This window comes from Onychostoma macrolepis, chromosome 15 (genome assembly GCF_012432095.1).
Source record: "Onychostoma macrolepis isolate SWU-2019 chromosome 15, ASM1243209v1, whole genome shotgun sequence".
Taxonomy (NCBI): Eukaryota; Metazoa; Chordata; class Actinopteri; order Cypriniformes; family Cyprinidae; genus Onychostoma; species Onychostoma macrolepis.
This window is the reverse complement of record NC_081169.1, coordinates 23,061,598-23,079,514: the sequence shown is the minus strand read 5'-3', so window position 1 is coordinate 23,079,514 and position 17,917 is coordinate 23,061,598. Positions and strand designations below refer to the sequence as shown.

General features: G+C 36.6%; 3 protein-coding genes across 6 annotated transcripts; 2 read left to right on the top strand and 1 right to left on the bottom strand.

Annotated features, from left to right (window-relative positions):
• Positions 1–1,889: 1,889 nt before the first annotated feature.
• LOC131554291 (uncharacterized) lies at positions 1,890–7,045 on the top strand. Of its 4 annotated transcripts, XM_058799525.1 has the most exons (5): positions 1,890–2,027; positions 2,397–2,470; positions 3,493–3,744; positions 4,119–5,216; positions 5,296–7,045. In XM_058799525.1, the coding sequence occupies exons 4-5, from the start codon at positions 4,211–4,213 to the stop codon at positions 6,261–6,263; spliced, it is 1,974 nt and encodes a 657-aa protein (XP_058655508.1). In that variant the 5' UTR covers positions 1,890–2,027; positions 2,397–2,470; positions 3,493–3,744; positions 4,119–4,210; the 3' UTR covers positions 6,264–7,045. The 4 variants fall into 4 exon arrangements, with proteins under 4 accessions (XP_058655508.1, XP_058655507.1, XP_058655510.1 ...); XM_058799524.1 differs by lacking the exon at positions 1,890–2,027 and having other exon boundaries at positions 2,084–2,470; XM_058799526.1 differs by lacking the exons at positions 1,890–2,027; positions 2,397–2,470 and adding an exon at positions 3,262–3,280.
• tspan13a (tetraspanin 13a) lies at positions 6,838–10,106 on the bottom strand. The gene is made up of 6 exons (XM_058799536.1): positions 9,455–10,106; positions 9,001–9,168; positions 8,704–8,784; positions 8,502–8,615; positions 7,976–8,086; positions 6,838–7,825 (listed from the first exon to the last, which is right to left on the bottom strand). The coding sequence occupies exons 1-6, from the start codon at positions 9,515–9,517 to the stop codon at positions 7,751–7,753; spliced, it is 612 nt and encodes a 203-aa protein (XP_058655519.1). The 5' UTR covers positions 9,518–10,106; the 3' UTR covers positions 6,838–7,750.
• Positions 10,107–10,518: 412 nt separating this feature from the next.
• ankmy2a (ankyrin repeat and MYND domain containing 2a) lies at positions 10,519–17,867 on the top strand. Its single transcript, XM_058799531.1, has 11 exons — positions 10,519–10,756; positions 11,163–11,227; positions 11,931–12,069; positions 12,179–12,277; positions 12,850–13,010; positions 13,341–13,406; positions 13,541–13,689; positions 14,265–14,400; positions 14,540–14,668; positions 14,772–14,901; positions 17,047–17,867. The coding sequence occupies exons 1-11, from the start codon at positions 10,690–10,692 to the stop codon at positions 17,181–17,183; spliced, it is 1,278 nt and encodes a 425-aa protein (XP_058655514.1). The 5' UTR covers positions 10,519–10,689; the 3' UTR covers positions 17,184–17,867.
• Positions 17,868–17,917: the final 50 nt, after the last annotated feature.

The window sequence follows — 17,917 nt, the reverse complement described above, 5'->3', positions numbered from 1 at the left end:
CTGACATTTGTTGTGACATCCACTGCAAACATTCCAATGCTCATGATAACCTTTATTAACTCTACAAAAAGTAAATCCACTTCACCAGCTAAGAACAGTGATGCTTTAGCAAATGTAGAACTAGCGCAAAAACAGAAGTTCAAAGTCAAAATTCTAAAGATGGTTACAAACTTGCTACTCTATATTTTTGTTGTTTGGGGAGTGTCATCTGATGTGCTCCTGACTGGTGCACAGTATTTTAAAAAGCAAATCATCACCTCCACTGGAGAAAGTTAGATTTTTGTAGCGCAGAGTTTGTGTTAGAGACTGTTCTGCTCGTTTGAGATGAAAATAGTTTTTATCTGAGGAACTGTGTTGGTGTATTTGACCCCTTTGTCTGTTTAATGGTACTGATTTTGGATTGCCCTCTCAATTTGTTATCATTATGCAATCATACCATCTTTGTCATGGTGGGGATTCTCTCTTTAGTGGAACACTAAAGATCTTAGTCCCTAGTGATAGTGTTCAAATGGGACGAGACTTCATCCGAGACGTGCTAAAAGAGTATAAAATTGTGCCCCAGGTTTTCTTAAGTCAAGTATGTCAGGTTTCATGAATGCATTGACAAAGTTTTGCTAATGGCCCCCAGATGGCTATAGGCAGGGGTTAGTACCCTGTTAGTACAGGGTTGAAAACAAGACAGTTTTGTTTATTATAGCCTCGTCGGCCCCTGAACTCAAAATTCCCAAATGACCACACACTCAAGGGCGTAACCATGGTATAGATATTGGGGGGGTCCAAATGTGAACCCCCCCCGCAATAAACATTACTTATTGCAAATAGTGGCACTTATCTGCACCTCTGCATTTGTAATACAATATAAAATAGTATGCAATAACTTATTGAGTGTAATTTTTAAATTTTATTTAAAATTATTAGGACAAAAGCCCTCCCTACACCTACCCTAACCCAACCCGATACTTTATGTTCAACTTTTTGATTATTTACTTCATTTTTATTGGAAAATAAATGCTTTTCTGATGTGATTTGAAATTTAAAAAGGAGAAAAAAAGTTCGCCACAAGGCAGATTCGAACCCCGGTCGAGCGTGTCAAAAGAAGCGTAACACGCGCTTTATCATCTGCGCCACTGAATCTAACAAATGATAACCGTCTTTTGCTAATTTGACTATCCCAATAATACGTTTGTGGGTGGAATTAGTGTAAATAGCCTCTGTCAACAACATGGATATTGGCACTTAGACACTCCGATTTTTTTATTTTTTTTATTCCCAACAATTAAACAGTTGCCCACAGAAAAAAAACAGGGGGTACTGCACACAGTTTTGTTTCCCTTGTTTTTCCTAAATTGAAAGTAAATCGGAAATAACAGATCCAGTAGGCTACAACCAGGGTTCATTAAAGGAGGGCATACCATACGTCTCACATTACAATATAATAGGTCTATTATTGGGGGGGACAGATTGTGGTTACACCCATGCACACACTCACTGTTATTTGCAGTTTGTTTTCTATGAAAGTCCTTTCATGTTACACCCTTTTCCCCAGATGGGATAACAATCAACAATCCGACAAACAAAACCATTTCCTATAAAGATCTGCATAGATTACTTGAATTTGACTAAATTATCTTTAATATACAGTATCCGGAAAAAGGATACCTTTTTTTTTTTTTTTTTTTTTTTTTTTTGAGAATTTATCTTTAAGACCTGAAACTGACTGTACATATCTTTTTTATATTTTCTGAATGAGTAGACAGAACAACACATATCTCTCCTGCTTGTCATCTGTTCATGTGTTCTATCTCAGATGCTGATAGCTGGTCACTCCCACTGCTGATTGTTTCTATAAATCCAGCTGCACATTAAAGTCAACTTGTCTGGCAGGTTTAAATCATTAGTTAAGCTGCTGCTGGTAGTTTGGCTGTGGCCTTAAAGGGTGGCTGTCACTCATCTGTCTTCCGCCTGTGATTTAGTTCATGAACTACGAGAAAAGACATCTGGGACCTGAAGTCAAGGAGGAAATTTAGGTAGGTGCATTTTGGTAGACTTTCTCTCCAAAGCAATGCCATGACATTGTAAAAACCATTTGCATAAAACTCTTTGCATACTTTGGCTTGCAAATACTCGTATAAGTGATTCACTCTTATTCACTGAAATAATTAATTCTCATTTTACCTTTTATTACAACCAAACACAAACTAGCAAATCTGGGTTGCCTACATTCTGTATGTCTGTGTACATCTGTGAAACTGATATAAATAAGTAAAGGAGGAGCATCTCCTTGGAACCATTATTTACTTTGAGAACAGGAACCAATCTACCATGTCATTGAAGTAGATTGGAAGTTAAAATGTGACAGCGTTGATGATGTCATGTGTATGTGTGGTATGAGAAAGGAGGAAGCCACAGTGTATGTTCCTGCCATGTAAAACATCTCGGACACAAGTGGAGGATACTAGTTGTAAAAGTGGTAAGCATTTAATGCATTTTAATTCAATTTTCAAAAAGTATTAAATTATTAAAGTTTTTAATTCAGTATTCAAAGAATAGACTTTGAATTGAAGGTTACAAGTTTAATTATACATTGCAGTTCCTTTTAATTTTTACAGAAGCTTGCATTGGAAAATTTATAAATGTTAAAACTATTATTTAACTTGTAATATTAATATCATTTTGAACCTCCAGGTGTGCGTGTATGTAAATAATATATTTACCCTGATCATTATATTGAACAAGTGTTTATTTTAATTTAGCTATTATTTTATCTTGTAGATTCTATGTACATCTGTTATATAGCATATGTACTTATGTAAAGAACAACGTGATCTCACAGAATTGCGTGTAATGTTCACGGACTTAATTAACCTCCGAATCTGTGGTGGCATCACGGAATCGCCGAAAATTCCGTGATGGGCTCACAGAAAAAAATCCGTGATTGGCTCACAGAAGTGATACCAATGTAAGTCAGTGACAGGCATCAGCCGTGCTCCACGCACGGAAACCCTTAGCATCAATATGCCGACGCGATACTGGGACATTTATCGTCATCATTATTGTTCAGAACTGGGTAGGTTTAGGGTAGGGGTGGGGTCAGGTACTCCAGTGAAAGTATAACTGCATCGGAGTCACTCTTTTTACGTTGAACCAGTGAATCCGTGCATGGACCACGGCTGATGCCTTCTGTGAGCCCATCACGGAATTTTCGGCGATTCCGTGATGCCACCACAGATTCGGAGGTTAATTAAGTCCGTAAACATTACACGGAATTCTGTGAGATCAGGTTGGTAAAGAACCTGGGTGTTGTTTTTGATTGAGTTCAAATTAGACAAGCAAATAAACTCTTGTCAGAGCTAGTGGGGTTTATGTAAACCGAAATGTCTTCTATCTTTTAGTGATTTAGAGACCGTTATTCATGCCTTCATTTCTACAAGGCTCAATTATTGTAATGCTTTATATGCTGGTGTCAACCAATTTTTGCTTTCACGTTTGCAGTTGGTTCAAAATGCTGCAGCTCGCTTCTTAATGGGGACGAAGAAGAGGGAGCAGATCACCCCTATTTTAGCACATTTGCATTGGCTACCATTTACATTTAGAATCGAGTAAAAGGTTTTAACTTTCGTATTTAAAGCCTTGTATGGTTTGGCTCCAGTCTACATCTCAGACCTTATTGGTCCATACTCGCCTTGGAGAGATCATCCTCTGAAAATCTATTAACCGTCCCATTGTCTCGTCTGAAATCTAAAGGTGATATGGAATTCGTTACTTCAATCTGTTAGATTATCATCTATTCATAGTTGTTGGATATGTATATAATTAGGGATTTTATTTGGTTTTATGGGTTAATGTTGTTGTTTTTAATTTAGTATTTTTATTATTGTGTTATGTTACTGTGAAGCACCTTGGTCAGCATTAATGTTGTTTAAAGGTGCTGTATAAATAAAAATGACCTTGACCTGTTATGTGGAATAACTTGTTCAGGGTAGTACTAAAGAAACAAGAAGCAAGTTTCTGTGCAAGTGTAGGCCTGTTTATGTTTGTTTCCTGAAAATCCAGTACTTCAGGTTTTGTAAAACACTACTTCTGCAATTTAAAAAATGTTTTGTGTTGCATTGTTTTAGGTTCACCGACCCATTTACTTATGTAAATGTGAAAAAGTGAAACTCCGAAAACCTTGTTTGAACTTGAACATTTTGAAAGTGATTACATCAGGATGACAGACAGTAATGAAGATCAGCGAATATTAACAATTCTTTCATGGAATGTAAACGGTTTTAACCGCAAAAGGTCTGAGGTGCTTCATCATTTAAGTCTTCTAAAGGCTGATGTGGTCTTTCTTCAAGAAACTCATGTAGGTCCAGATAGAATCTACAAAACTGGGAGCATCAAAATTCAAGATTTAGAATGTGATTACATGGCGGCATTCACCGTATTTAAAGGAAGTTCACGAGGGGTGGCCATACTTTTCAAAAACAACCTGGGATGTGGTGGTTTCAATGTCAATTGTGATGAAAAGGGAAGATTCATAATAATCTCATGTCAAATTTGGGGGCATGATTTCGTATTTATCAATGTGTATAACTCAAATGACGAAAAAATTAAGCTGGCAGATTTCACACAAATGTCAACCTACATCCCATGTTCTGCATATCTGGTGATCGGTGGGGATTTTAACACGGTCATGGACGCCGACCTTGACAAAACCTCAAATTTACGAAACCGAAGTCACAGAAAGACTTTCGATGCTCTCCAATGTTTTTTGGAAAACTTCAACTTGGTGGATGTCTGGCGGTGTCTTTACCCAGAAGCAAAAAGCTTTACGTATTTTGATGGGAAAGGCCAGTCGAGATTGGACTACTTCTTTTTGCAAACTCACAGTTTAACAAGTGTATCTGCCTGTAACATTCACAAGAGACCAATGTACTCGGATAAAGAAGAGTACGTTTCTGATCACGCCCCACTGTCAATTCAGATTCAGACTGATGGACCAAAATGGCAGTTTGATTCTTGTCTCCTTGAAGATAAAGCATGTATGGAACAACTTTCAAGCATAATAGAGGAAATCTCACAAATAAATACCAAAAGGAATGAATACATGTGGCCAGGAGTGAAGGTCAGACTTGTATGTGAGGCAATAGCTTTTCAAAGACAAAGATCTCACCAAAAACTATCAAGACATTCAGGCATGATTGAACTTCCTCAAGAGATGGACCAAGGAGGTAGGGCTTTTCTTTTCCTGCTCTTGTTTTTGGATGTAAAATTGTTCAGTATTTGTTTTGACATCAATTTCTTATTAAGGTTGTCCAGGTTCAGAATCATCCATTGAGGTTCTTCATACACCAAATACTTCATCCCAGACTCTTCTGAACTTCTTGAATCATTTGCACCAAACTGAGAGATTCGAAGACATAAAATCCACACTGATTACCGTTCTAAGTGAACCTGTTTCGAGAAAAGAGATTCTGCATGCCATACTGACCTTGCCTCAGTCTAAGAGTCTAACAGCAGATGGACTAACAGTACATTTCTATAAACGTTATGCTTGTAAAATTATAGACCTCTTACAAGCATTTTTCAACCAAACCTTTGACCTCAAGCCAATTAAACAAACGGTTTTTGAGTCATTGTGCCAAGGCATAAACGATCATACTTACAGCTATGATATTCAACATCGCTTCAGTCCGATTACAACATTTAATACGGATTATAAAATTCTGGCTTTGATTCTGGCAGAGAGGTTGAAGAGCGTTATTGAACATATTTTAAATCCAGGTCGAAGCAAACCACACATTTCTGTTCTAGACAGCATCAGTGATCGAATCCCAGTGCTATTTATTTCATTAAAACTAGGTCCAGGTGCACTGAAATGGCCATATTTGTTTAATAGCTTAAAGTCTGTGAACCTACCTGACCGGTTTAGATCCATGTTGAAGCTGTTTTTGATGGCAGATCACAGATCACAAGGTCTGAGGGTGGAATGTCCACTGACTCCTTTACTAGTAAGCATCTGCCTTCTTCCTCTGATTAACTCCATTAACAGCGAGAACATGATTTTGGGGCCTAAAGTTCAAGAAGAAACCATACAGTCAGCCGTTGATGAAGACAGAGCCTTGATTTTTCTTTCCAATTCGAATGAAGCATTGGATAGTTTTGAAAAGATGCTCAGGGACTTTATTGAGACGTCAGGCTTTATCATTGGTGAACGATGCTCTGAGGTTTTCATAGCAGGTTCATCTGGCTTCAGTTTAGGCAAAGATAAACTTTAGTTGTTTAAGAGAACGGACGATGGATTATGAGATTTTGAACATGAAACGACATGATTCAATCGCTGGAGGATGCTGAGTCTCTCTGTGTTTTGGTTGGCGTTGTTTTGCGTAGATGGCCGCTCGTTTCACTGAAATCTAGATCTGTTATAATGACTCCGATCCATGGAGTCGTTTCCAAGAGTCAATTCTAATTTTCTCAGCTCTTTAAAAGTAAAGGTAAAATAAGTCTTGATAGATTATACTTTTATTTTTTTTTAAAAAGACTAGTCGCCACCTACTGGCCTATTGATGTACAGAAAGAGTCACCAACTGGATCTTTTTGTTGAACTAAATTAAATTATTCGAGTCAATGAAACAAAATCCCTTTTACTACTGTTGCTCTCTCTATTATTTTTCACAAATCTAAGTATGATTAAGGCTCTGCATACATATATTACAAAAACATTTATATTTTATCCATTTATCCATATTTTTATTTGCAGATTCTGACACGTAATACCAGGTGTGTGGTTTATAGCTGAAAACAGCATTACATTTTACGTTTACAACATTTGGATCAAAAACTGGTGCAAACATGTTGCTTGTTTGTTTTACATTTAATAAATTCTTTGTATTTTTACATGCTTAAAAATGACCTAAAAGCCATTCTAAAACTAAAACAATCACTTATGTTGCACCAGTATAGTATCATATACATAAATCTCTATATGCAGATGAAAATGCAAAGACCATAATCTGCCACTGAAATAAAACGCAAAGATTTAATCCCATGTCAAACCTCAGGGAGGTGGTTTATTGTGATCCATATCCATGTAAAAATGCAGGTGGGTATGTTTGGTATGTTTTCACTGCAACCAGCAGAGGGCAAAACAAGATCATCTCAATGAATGCATCTGTGGTAAACCAGCTGGAAGACCTCCAGCTGAGCCGCACCATTGGCTAATATGTGGAATGCAAACAGATGATGTCAACGTTCCTGGTCACATCCTGATCAGAATGATGTGGAAGTGGGTTGGGTGTAGTTTAAGTTTTAGTTTCAGGTGCAAGCTCTTTACTGAGCAAATGAGCTCAATGCAATGACTGTAGGCTTATTGTTTGATTTTAGAAGCAGTAAATGTCTTTTGGTTCCTTATAAATGTTTTCTAGGTTGTTTTATAATCAAAAATGAAAGATGAATTTATTTATTTAATTTAAATTTTATTGCAAGTTTATTTAGCAACTCTTTATCATTGTAAGAGTTGTTCAATTGGGATCAAAGTTCAAGTCCAGTTAACCTACTTGCATAATCGGTGACAAATAAATATTTGTGAACTTCAAGATGCAACTCATGATGGCTGTTCCACAAATAAATATTTTAGAATGTTTATTTTATCCCAAAAAATCAAGAAATTGGAGTGTTATCAAAAAGGAACCACAGATCATAAATAAAACAAGTCCATTCAAGAACAAAAATTCAGTATAGCTGAAAGTCTTCTAATGTGTGTGCTTTAAATGAAAGCTCCAGGATTTTGCCGGTGATCCTTCTGATTCCTGTATCTATGTGCTAACCAGACGCCCAGAATCTGAAACAGGAAATATAACTAAATTAATATAAAAATGAATTTAACAACACCTCAACTTGACGGCAAACTAAGAAACAAGCACTGACTGAACTGCTAACAGCTTGATTCAGTATTTCCATTTTTCAGAAACAAATGATTTTGTTTGCTCACCTCTGTAAAACTGAAAAACAAACTGACTCCTCCGACAAACTGTAAAGCGTCGTCAGCATAAGCCTGGATTATAACCGAACATGGTCTACATGTTTGATCCTTGAAACAGTTCTGATGGCAAAGAGAAGACAGAAATAAAGCAGAAAATAATCTTTACAACCACAATAAAACTGTATGTTCGTTCATTGCATATAAACAAGATGATCTCATACTCAGGTGATCATCTCAGATTATTTGCTCAAGAGGTTAAAGAGTCTGTCAGTTATCATCGTAGAAGTATGTTTCATTTTGTCCACATTGAGTAACTTAATTACGAACTATAAATACAAATGGAAGCCTAAAATCTTAATGTACAAAAATAAAGTATTTACCAAAGCTCACTACATAAACACATTCACCAACTATTTGTTCAAGAAGTTTAAAGGGTCTTTCTAGAAGCATGCTGTTTTTCACATTAAATTCAAGTAGCAGAAGACACTTCATAATTCATTCATCTTGGATTGAAAAGCAGAATAATAGTTCTTACAGCGACACAGCTCTCATTGTAGTTAACTTCAAGGAAGTCACAGCAATCCAGTGATCTTTCCAAATCCTCCTGCATTGATTCAGACTTATTCCATCCTATCTCCAGAAGCAGGTTCTGAAGGAGAACAAAACATCTGAATTTCAAAACCCAAGAACGAGGAAACCAAGTATCACCGTGTCAAAGTCGTACAAACTATAATTACCTGCTGTTCTTTATTAATCGCCAAGCAGGCACATGATACTGAAAACTGGACAATGAATACCACGAAGAGAATGAGCATGTACTAAAGACCAGTTAAGGTTGTTTCACCATCATTTCAAATTCAAAAAGCTGTTGATAACAAAGGAAATCCTTTCAAACACAGCAAAACTGGTAAATGCGAGTTTAGGGCCCAAAGTACAATACAAACTAAGACTGATGTGTTGAACAGAGATAAACCTCATATAGACACATTATTGATAAGGAGAGAATTTCTTGAATGAGTAACTCGGGAGGATACAAAGAACAAGAGGACTTGATGATGCTTCACAGCTCCATACAATCCCATAATGGCCACGACGAAGAGAAACAATCCAACAGCGATAACAGCAGCCATCACCCTGAAACTAGAGACCAGTCCGAACCATTTGCCCCATGCTGCAACACCAATCATGAGAAGACTGACCATCTGAAAACAAGAAAAGATGGATGGTTACACTTTAAGGAGTGTACATGCTCAGAAAAGGCAATTATGAATATAAGCATTCAAAAAGACATTCTCATCAGGTTTTCCAATTTACAGTAGGCTAAAATTTAAAGAACTTACATACTGTCATTGCCATTGTTATGGTAATGAATAATAGGAATACAAGTAAAACAAACTGTTAAACTTTTAAACAAAGTCAAAACTCATTGTTCATGTGAATAAGAACAAGTCTTAAAGACTAAATGTATGTAAACCGTTAGACACTTACCACATAAATAAGGTTCAAGATACAAAGAGAAGTTTTGGAACAAACAAACCCTCCACAAGCCATGATGAAATATCTAGTGTACACTTAAACCATAGTCCGCAAATATCCTCTATGTAAGACTTTCTGCTCTGAGGCAAGTCGTCTGGAGCTACAAGTTGTCTAAGATTTGCTCAGGTAGACAAGTTTAACGCCATTGGTCCGTTCTTTATCTGTATGCAAATATGCAACGTCCCCATTTGTAGGCTACTGTTATCCCAAGCTGAAGCAATCATGATAGGAAGTCCGACTCATTCGGGAGAATCGGTTCCTTCGAACGGGTCGTTTGAAAGCACCTGTTCAAAGGCAGATGCCGCAGTTCTGAATTCAGCGAGTCAGTTGTTCACACAAGAACCGGTTAAACCGACTCAGTGGACAAATTGTTCAGTCAGACGTGTGAATCATTTTGTGACAGGTTTCCAATTCTTGCAATCTGAACGATTCTTGTGTGGTTTTAAATATACACATAGGTCTGTATTGTATAATATTTTAGTTAGTTATCATCTCATATGAACAGTACATGATTTTCAACCACTTTAAAGGTGGGATTATTTTACACCTCTATATTTGATTAATATAATTAAAATTTACTGAAACCCTAATGCTAGTATATGGAGCCCCGTCTTGACATGCAAGAAAAAATAAGCAAATCGTGCACACGATTAATATTTCGTTCCCTCGATTTGCTTAATCGTGTGCACAATTTAGCCTACTCCCCCCCCGCGTGTCATGTGCAGGGCTGTACTAGTAAGATGCGTACGTATGAGACACGCTTACATTAATGTCTCTTATTTTGAAAAAATTGATATACAGAATGAAAGTTCTAGACTTCACGGGACTGAAACACCACCAAACACATGGGGTACAAGAATGGTTAAATATAATTAAATTGTTTTTCACTACTCCCATACTTAGCACAATTACAAATTTAGTATTTTAAAGAGTTAATAGATTGTATATTGCCATATATATATATATAATTTTTTTTAAACGAATCCTAAAACCACAACGGAAAGCTACAACGGTAATTACGCCCCTTTTATTTTGTTGCAGTTGGTTCAGTCCGTTTGCCGACTAGCGTGTTCTGTTAACCCGTCAGGGTCAGTGGATAAATCACAGCACAGCAGAGCTGTCTTATCCATAACATTCAACTTATATATTGTTTATTAAAACCAAAAAGCGTCACTTAGACTATAATAATGTCTGGACCAAAGAAAGGAGACCTAACCGACACGGAGAAGGAGCTACTTCTAGTTATTGCTGCAGGTAATGATAGCATGATGCTAACAGGCTAACTGCAGATTAACACATTTAATAGTTCAGAAAATGATCAGGTATGATTTCCTTTACAAAATCTGCAAGCTATGGTTGCATAAATATTCATAATCAATTCTCTGTTTTTTTTGTTTTTTTTAAATGAATTCTTGATATGTTGCATGCAAAAACCTGCATATGTATTCAGTAAAACTTTATATGACAGGTAACGATATGCAGTTATATGATAAATACATATACGTACCAGAAAAAAAGCATCAATGTTTTTGTGTTCCTTGGTGTTGAATTCCTCAAATTTTGATGATTGTTTAGCATCAAATATGCATTGAGACTCTGATGTGTTATTCTTTACATTAAGGTTGGTCATTGTCTGATAACTGTGGTTGAACATTTGTAGGTAATGTGCAAGAAGCCTCTAGACTGCTTGGATCCAAAGATGTCAGGGTAAACTGTCTGGATGAGGTAAGGAAATGAAGTGTCGTTATGCATTTTAATAAAGAGGTTTAAATGTAGTTTAATGTATCACTCTGTTAGTTCTCTGTTCTTTTAAAACAATGCTTAGCTTCTGTATAGAAAACAGGTTGAGTACATTGATCTGTCCAAATCAGATGTCACTGGCACTTGTGGGCTTTCAAAGCAGCTGCCTGGAAATGATATTGATTGTCTTTCATTAGGAGTCCTTCTGTTGGAGCTGAAAAAAAAAAAAACTTGTTGGATAGCAAACAAACAGTTTCGAATATTATTTCTTTCACTTGATTTAAGGAATTGTTCTCCCAAAAGTCAAATATTGCTGAAAATGTACTCACCCTTAGGCCATCTCTAAGACATAGACGAGTTTGATTCTTCATCTCAACAGATTTGGAGAAATGTACATCACTTGCTCACAATTCACCGATCCACTTCAGTGAATGGGTGCCGTGAGAATGAGAGTCCAAACAGATGATAAAAACATCACAATATGAGTGTACTTGCTGCTTGAAATGCTGAAAGATGACTTAAAGGAACAGAAAGTTTGCTGAAAATTTCATATTCACAGGTTAATGCTTTGAGTGTTTTTGGGAGTTGTCAGGGTCACTATCAGGTACCCATCGTTAATATTTAAATTATGATAAATGCTTTGCTGAATGTTGCTTTTTTTTTTTTTTTTACTTTTACATTTCTTCAGTATGGCATGACCCCTCTAATGCACGCCGCATATAAGGGCAAGGCAGACATGTGCAAACTGCTGCTGCAGCATGGAGCAGACGTCAACTGCAACGAACATGAACATGGATACACCGCACTCATGTTTGCCGGACTCTCAGGTCTGGATCACAGATGCTAAATTCTTTTGGTGCTTGTACTGTTAATTTGACTGTATTTTATGCTAGTAATATGAAAAGAAAAGTAAATCATGTCCACTCTGTTGTACAGGAAAGACAGATATCACCTGGATGATGTTGGATGCTGGAGCAGAGACGGATGCAGTGAACTCAGTCGGCAGAACGGCAGCGCAAATGGCTGCTTTTGTAGGTATGACAAAGATATGGCCTTATGGGGAATACAGTGGGCTTTACTGGTCAGTTCAAATGTATGGGGTTGGTAATTTGTAACTATTTTGAAACAAGGCTCTTATACTTACCAAGGCTGCATTAACAAGAAATACAGTATAACAGTAATATTGTGGATTGTGTGTTTTCTATTTGAATATATTTTAGAACAAAATTAATTCCTGCGATTGATAAATCTGAATTTTCAGCAGCCATTACTCCAGTCTTCCTAATGTTGAAAACGGCTGCTTAATATTCTTGTGGAAAGTATTTTTTATTTTATTTTTTTTTTTAGGATTCTTTGATAAATACAAAGATAAAAAGAACAATATTTATTTGAAATAGAAATCTTTTGTAACAGTATAGATGTCCTTACTGTCACTTAAGATCCATTTAATGCACCCTTGCTGACCAAATCCCCCCCCCACCACCACCATTTGTTTTTACTGGCCCCAAACTTTTGAACAGTAGTATGTCAGATTTTGAGAGGATGTAAGGTTTTTTCTTTTGTTTCCAAATTTGAATAGTAAATAGTAGCCTACTTCTTTTTTTCAGGGCAGCATGATTGTGTGACGGTCATCAATAACTTCTTCTCCCGGGCGAGGTTGGATTACTACACAAAACCACAGGGGCTGGAAAAGGAACCAAAACTCCCTCCTAAACTTGCTGGACCGCTACACAAAATTATAATGAGTACCAACCTCAACCCTTTAAAGGTACTTTTTTTTTTGTCTGAACCATATCCACACACACACATGCATATATTTTTATATATATATATATATATATAATATATGGGCAGCATGTGTAGCGCATTTGCGCCTCGGGTGACCCGAGTTTGAGTCCTAACTCATGATCCTTTCCCAGTCTCTAATCTACTGTCCTATCAAAATAAAGGTGGAAATGTTCATAAATACAACTTAAAAAGCTATATTTTTAAGCTAAAATGCTGCAGTATGGTCTTTCTGAACCTGACAACTATAATATTAAAAATCATCATCCTGAACTGTTAAGACTGGAAGTTCTTTTGATTTGTTTGGCTGCAGATAGTTATGTTGGTGAAGGAAAACCCTCTGCTGATGGATGTGGAAGCACTTGAGAAGTGCCGCAAGGTCAGTTGCATTTGTTCTGCATTGTGCTAAGTGTACATTTCAGAGCTGAGTTGAGATTCATTACAATAAACTTACAGTAATTGGATTGAAGTCTCACCCAACTTTACCATAGTTAATACCTCTTTGTTTTCCAGGTTCTGGAGCTGATCTGTGAGAAGTGCATCAAACAGCAGGAGATGAATGAGGTGTTGGCTATGAAGATGCACTACCTCAGCTGTGTGCTGCAGAAATGTGGGTCCTTCCTGAAAGAGCGACAGGACAAACTTGATGGCCTAATCAAGAGGTGAATATTATATATATGCAACCATTCAAAAGTTTGGTGTCAGTAAGATTTTTTTATTAATTAAGGATGCATTAAATTGATTCAAAGTTACAATAAAGACATCTATGTTACAAAAGATTTCTGTATCAAATAAAACCTGTTTTTAAACTTTATATTCATCAAAAAAAAAAAAATCTGTTTCCACAAAAATATTAAGCAACTGTTTTCAACAATAATAAGAAATATTTTTTTGAATAGCAAATGAGCACATTAGACTAATTTCTGAAGGATCATGTGACACTGAAGACTGGAGTAATGATGCTGAAAATTCAGCTTTGCATCACAGGAATAAATTATATTTTGAAATGTATTAAAATAGAAAACAGTTATTTTAAACTAGTAATATATTTTACTAAATTCTTTCTGTATTTTTGATCAAATTAATACAGCCTTGGTGAACATAAGTCTTCTTTCAGAAATATTTGTAAAAAATCTTCCCGAAGAAAAAGATTTGAACAATAATGTATGTGTGTGTGTATAAACAAAATTTACACTATTAAAACTAAACGCACACTAACTCAAAAATCTTTGTTTAGTCTTTTGAAAGGGCGAGACAGTGATGGCTTCCTGGTATTCCAGGAGAAGTTCATTCGGGAGTGCATTAGGAAATTTCCATACTGTGATGCCACATTACTGCAGCAGCTGGTCCGGAGTATTGCTCCAGTGGAAATTGTGAGTATGGGTTACAGTGACTTCTATTTGCTCATGTAGAAGATACTGGAAGTGTAATAAAATAACAGAATCATAGCCTCAACTAGAAAGACTGAACCACATTCTGTGTATGGGAGCCTCACCAGTCCTGTTCCAACAGGGAAGTGACCCCACTGCTCTGTCAGTGCTCACGCAGGCCATCACAGGACAGGTGGGTTTCATGGACGCAGACTTCTGCACAACCTGTGGTGAGAAAGGAGCAGAGAAAAGATGCTCCATCTGCAAAATGGTAAGTATCAGGTTTTGTTTTATGACTTCTGCACTTATTCCGTAATATAAAAAGTGTCACTTGGTTTGCGGGGGTGCTTTCTTAAATCTGTGCATTTCTTCAGGTGATCTACTGTGACCAGGCCTGTCAAAAGCTGCACTGGTTTAGCCATAAAAAGGTCTGTAAGATGTTACAGGAGCAGAGAGAGAAACACGAAGCTGAGTCTGCATCACGACTACAGAAACAGGCCAAAGGTATTCAAACCCAATTAGTTTTGCATTACTATGACATTTATGAGAAGTATCATGGTATTATCATGTTTTTGGGCATCGTACCATGGCAACACATTGGCCTTGGCATGTTCTTTGGGAATGCCCCATATTTCCTGCACTCATGTTATTTAATCTCAAGCATCACAGCAAAAAGAAATCATTCTCTTCAACCAAATTGTGAGCTTGCAATCTGAATTAAATGTAATGAGATTAAAAAGACAAGAGTTATTCATTTTGGTAATTATTTATGTTTTTGATTCACTAAGCAGAACCAAATCAATGAATTTGAATTGGTTTCAAGATTCAAGCTAAACTTTTCACACTGTAAGGTTTTGATTCGCAAAAAACAACCAAACAAAAAGAATCATGTGTTTCGGGAATTGGACTACACTGTTCATTCTGTATGTTTTTGATTCACTGAAAACATCTGACTCATAAGAGTCATTTGTTTCAGGAAATAATCTGCAATGTTAATCCTTTTGATCTTTTGTTTAAAAAATTCACAAAAATCTATCCTTTCACTGGATAATAAGAATTTAAAATGGGGGGGAAATATCATTATGAAATAAATGTTTTTCTCTAATACACACTGGCCACAATTAATGGCACCCTTTCATTCAATACTTTTTGAAACCTCCATTTGCCAGTTTAACAGCTCTAAATTTTCTCCTATAATGCCTGATGAGGTTAGAGAACACCTGACAAGAGATCAGAGACCATTCCTTCATCCAGAATCACTCCAGACCCTTTAGATTCCCAGCTCCATGTTGGTGCTTCTTCTCTTCAGTTCACCACTCATTTTCTACAGGGTTCAGGTCAGAGGACTGGAATGGCCAGCAGAAGCTTGGTTTTGTGCTCAGTGACCCATTTTTGTGTTGTTTTTGAGGTTTGTGTTTGGATTATTGTATGGTTGGAAGATCCAAACACGGCCCATTATAAGATTCAGAGTCAGTCACTTATTGATTTTTTTTATCTGTTGGTATTTGATAGAATCCATGATGCCATGTGTCTAAACAAGAAGTCCAGGACCTCCAGCAGAAATATAGGCCCACAACATCAAAAATACAGCAGTATATTTCATTGTACACATGGGGTACGTTTTATTCCTGTGTTCACTAAACCCATCTTGAGTGTTTGCTGCTAATTTTTTAGTTTCATCTGACCATAGAAGCCAGTCCCATTTGAAGTTCCAGTCGTTTCTGATAACTAAATATGCTGGAGTTTGTTTTTGGATGAGCGAGGAGAATTATTCTAGAAACCTTTCCAAACAACATGTGGTGATTTAGGTGCTGTTTGACAATTTTTTTTTTTTTAAAGGTTTTCTGACCCCGAGACTCAACTATTTTCTGCAATTCTCCAGCTGTGGTCCTTGGAGAGTCTTTAGCCGCTCAAACGCTCCTTCTCTCCGTGCATTAGGACGATATAGACACATGTCCTCTTCCGGGCAGTTTCGGAACATTTTATGTTGATTAGAAATTCGTAATTATTGCCCTGATGGTGGAAACGGGAATTTTCACTGCTCTAGCTCTTTTCTTAAAGCCACTTCACTAATTTGTGAAGCTCAATTATCTTTTGCTGCACATCAGAAATATATTCTTTGGTTTTTCTCATTGTGATGGGTGATTAAGGGAATTTGGGCTTTGTTTTCCCTCCTATTTATATTTCTGTGAAACAGGAAGCCATGGCTGGATAATTTCATGTTCATAATCACCCTGGAGTGCTCAAAATTGTGAACTTGAATGGGAATATATTTCAGAGATATTTTACTCATAAGAATTTCTAGGGGTGCCAATAATTGTGTCCAATGTGTATTTGAGAAAAACATTTATTTCATAATGATATTTCCCCCCATTTTAAATTCTTATCCAATGAAAGGTTAGATTTTTGTGAATTTTTTTAAAATAAAAGATCAAAAGGATTAACAATGCAGATTAATTTTCACAGCCGCCTTTGATCATATTTACCAAGGGTGCCGATATTTTTGGCCATGACTGTGTGTGTGTGTGTGTGTGTGTGTGTGTGTGTATGTATGATCTCAATCATACACACACACTTTTTTTTAAATTTAATAATGTCATTAAAATAGCTGAGAAGTGATGTGATTTAAGCTCATTTTCTTTTCCATAGCTGAGGCTGATCAAGCATTGGAGGAGATGACCGGCACTATGGAGGAGCTCTCTGTCAGTCAGAGTGAGACCACCAGCTCCTCAGATAACCAAACCCAAGATGTTACCTCAGAGACAGTCTCTGTTACTGCAGACTGAATCACAAAATCAACTGAATCAACCCAGCAACCATCACCATCACCATCATCTTCATTGAAGACCCATCTAAGACAAAAGAGAGCAGATCTGTGATGCCGCCCAGAGGTTCTGAAGGTTTCTTCATAATTCTCATTCCGGATGCTCTTCTGAAAGCACATAACGTAGGGGAAAACCACCAAAAGCATTTCCACACAAATGCACAGGGATGAAGGGTCTACAAGTGACAAAATGTAGATTTCTTTTTGTTTGATTGTTTTAAATAATATTTTTACATTATGTTGGAAAAATCTATGTATTTATGTATGTGAAAATCATTTATTGAGAGTCTTATGTGTGATGCAGGTTTTGCTTTAGGACAGATATTATAATATATTGCTGCAAGATACTTATGCCTTAAAATATTTAGTTTGTTCTTGTGGAAAAGGATCAAATCAATAGATGGCAGCAGCTTACTTGAGTTTTCATAAATCTGTAGCATTTATCTGAATGCAACAGGTATTTTTGGAGATGCCTGATATTGAAATACAATAAAACGGTTTCACAAATAAAATAAATCGATTTTCCGTCCGCAAGTTACAGACTAATAGATCACATGTTCTTTAATGAACATATGTCAAATATTAGATAGCACTCACAGTACAAATATTTCAGAAAACATTAGTCGTGACAATGTTTATTGAGTTTGAAATGACAACGTATGAGCTGTTTTTCATTGATTTAAACCACTTGGCCTT

Bases quoted from the DNA above. Each gene is read 5' to 3' on its own strand.
- LOC131554291 (XM_058799525.1), top strand. From the start codon at position 4,211: ATGACAGACAGTAATGAAGATCAGCGAATATTAACAATTCTTTCATGG. The intron at 5,217-5,295 runs GTAGGGCTTTTC...TTTCTTATTAAG, and splicing joins TCAAGAGATGGACCAAGGAG to GTTGTCCAGGTTCAGAATCA.
- tspan13a (XM_058799536.1), bottom strand. From the start codon at position 9,517: ATGGCTTGTGGAGGGTTTGTTTGTTCCAAAACTTCTCTTTGTATCTTG. The intron at 9,169-9,454 runs GTAAGTGTCTAA...TCTTGTTTTCAG, and splicing joins TCTTGAACCTTATTTATGTG to ATGGTCAGTCTTCTCATGAT. The intron at 8,616-8,703 runs GTAATTATAGTT...GTTCTCCTTCAG, and splicing joins CGATTAATAAAGAACAGCAG to AACCTGCTTCTGGAGATAGG.
- ankmy2a (XM_058799531.1), top strand. From the start codon at position 10,690: ATGTCTGGACCAAAGAAAGGAGACCTAACCGACACGGAGAAGGAGCTA. The intron at 11,228-11,930 runs GTAAGGAAATGA...ACATTTCTTCAG, and splicing joins GGGTAAACTGTCTGGATGAG to TATGGCATGACCCCTCTAAT. The intron at 13,407-13,540 runs GTCAGTTGCATT...TTTGTTTTCCAG, and splicing joins CACTTGAGAAGTGCCGCAAG to GTTCTGGAGCTGATCTGTGA.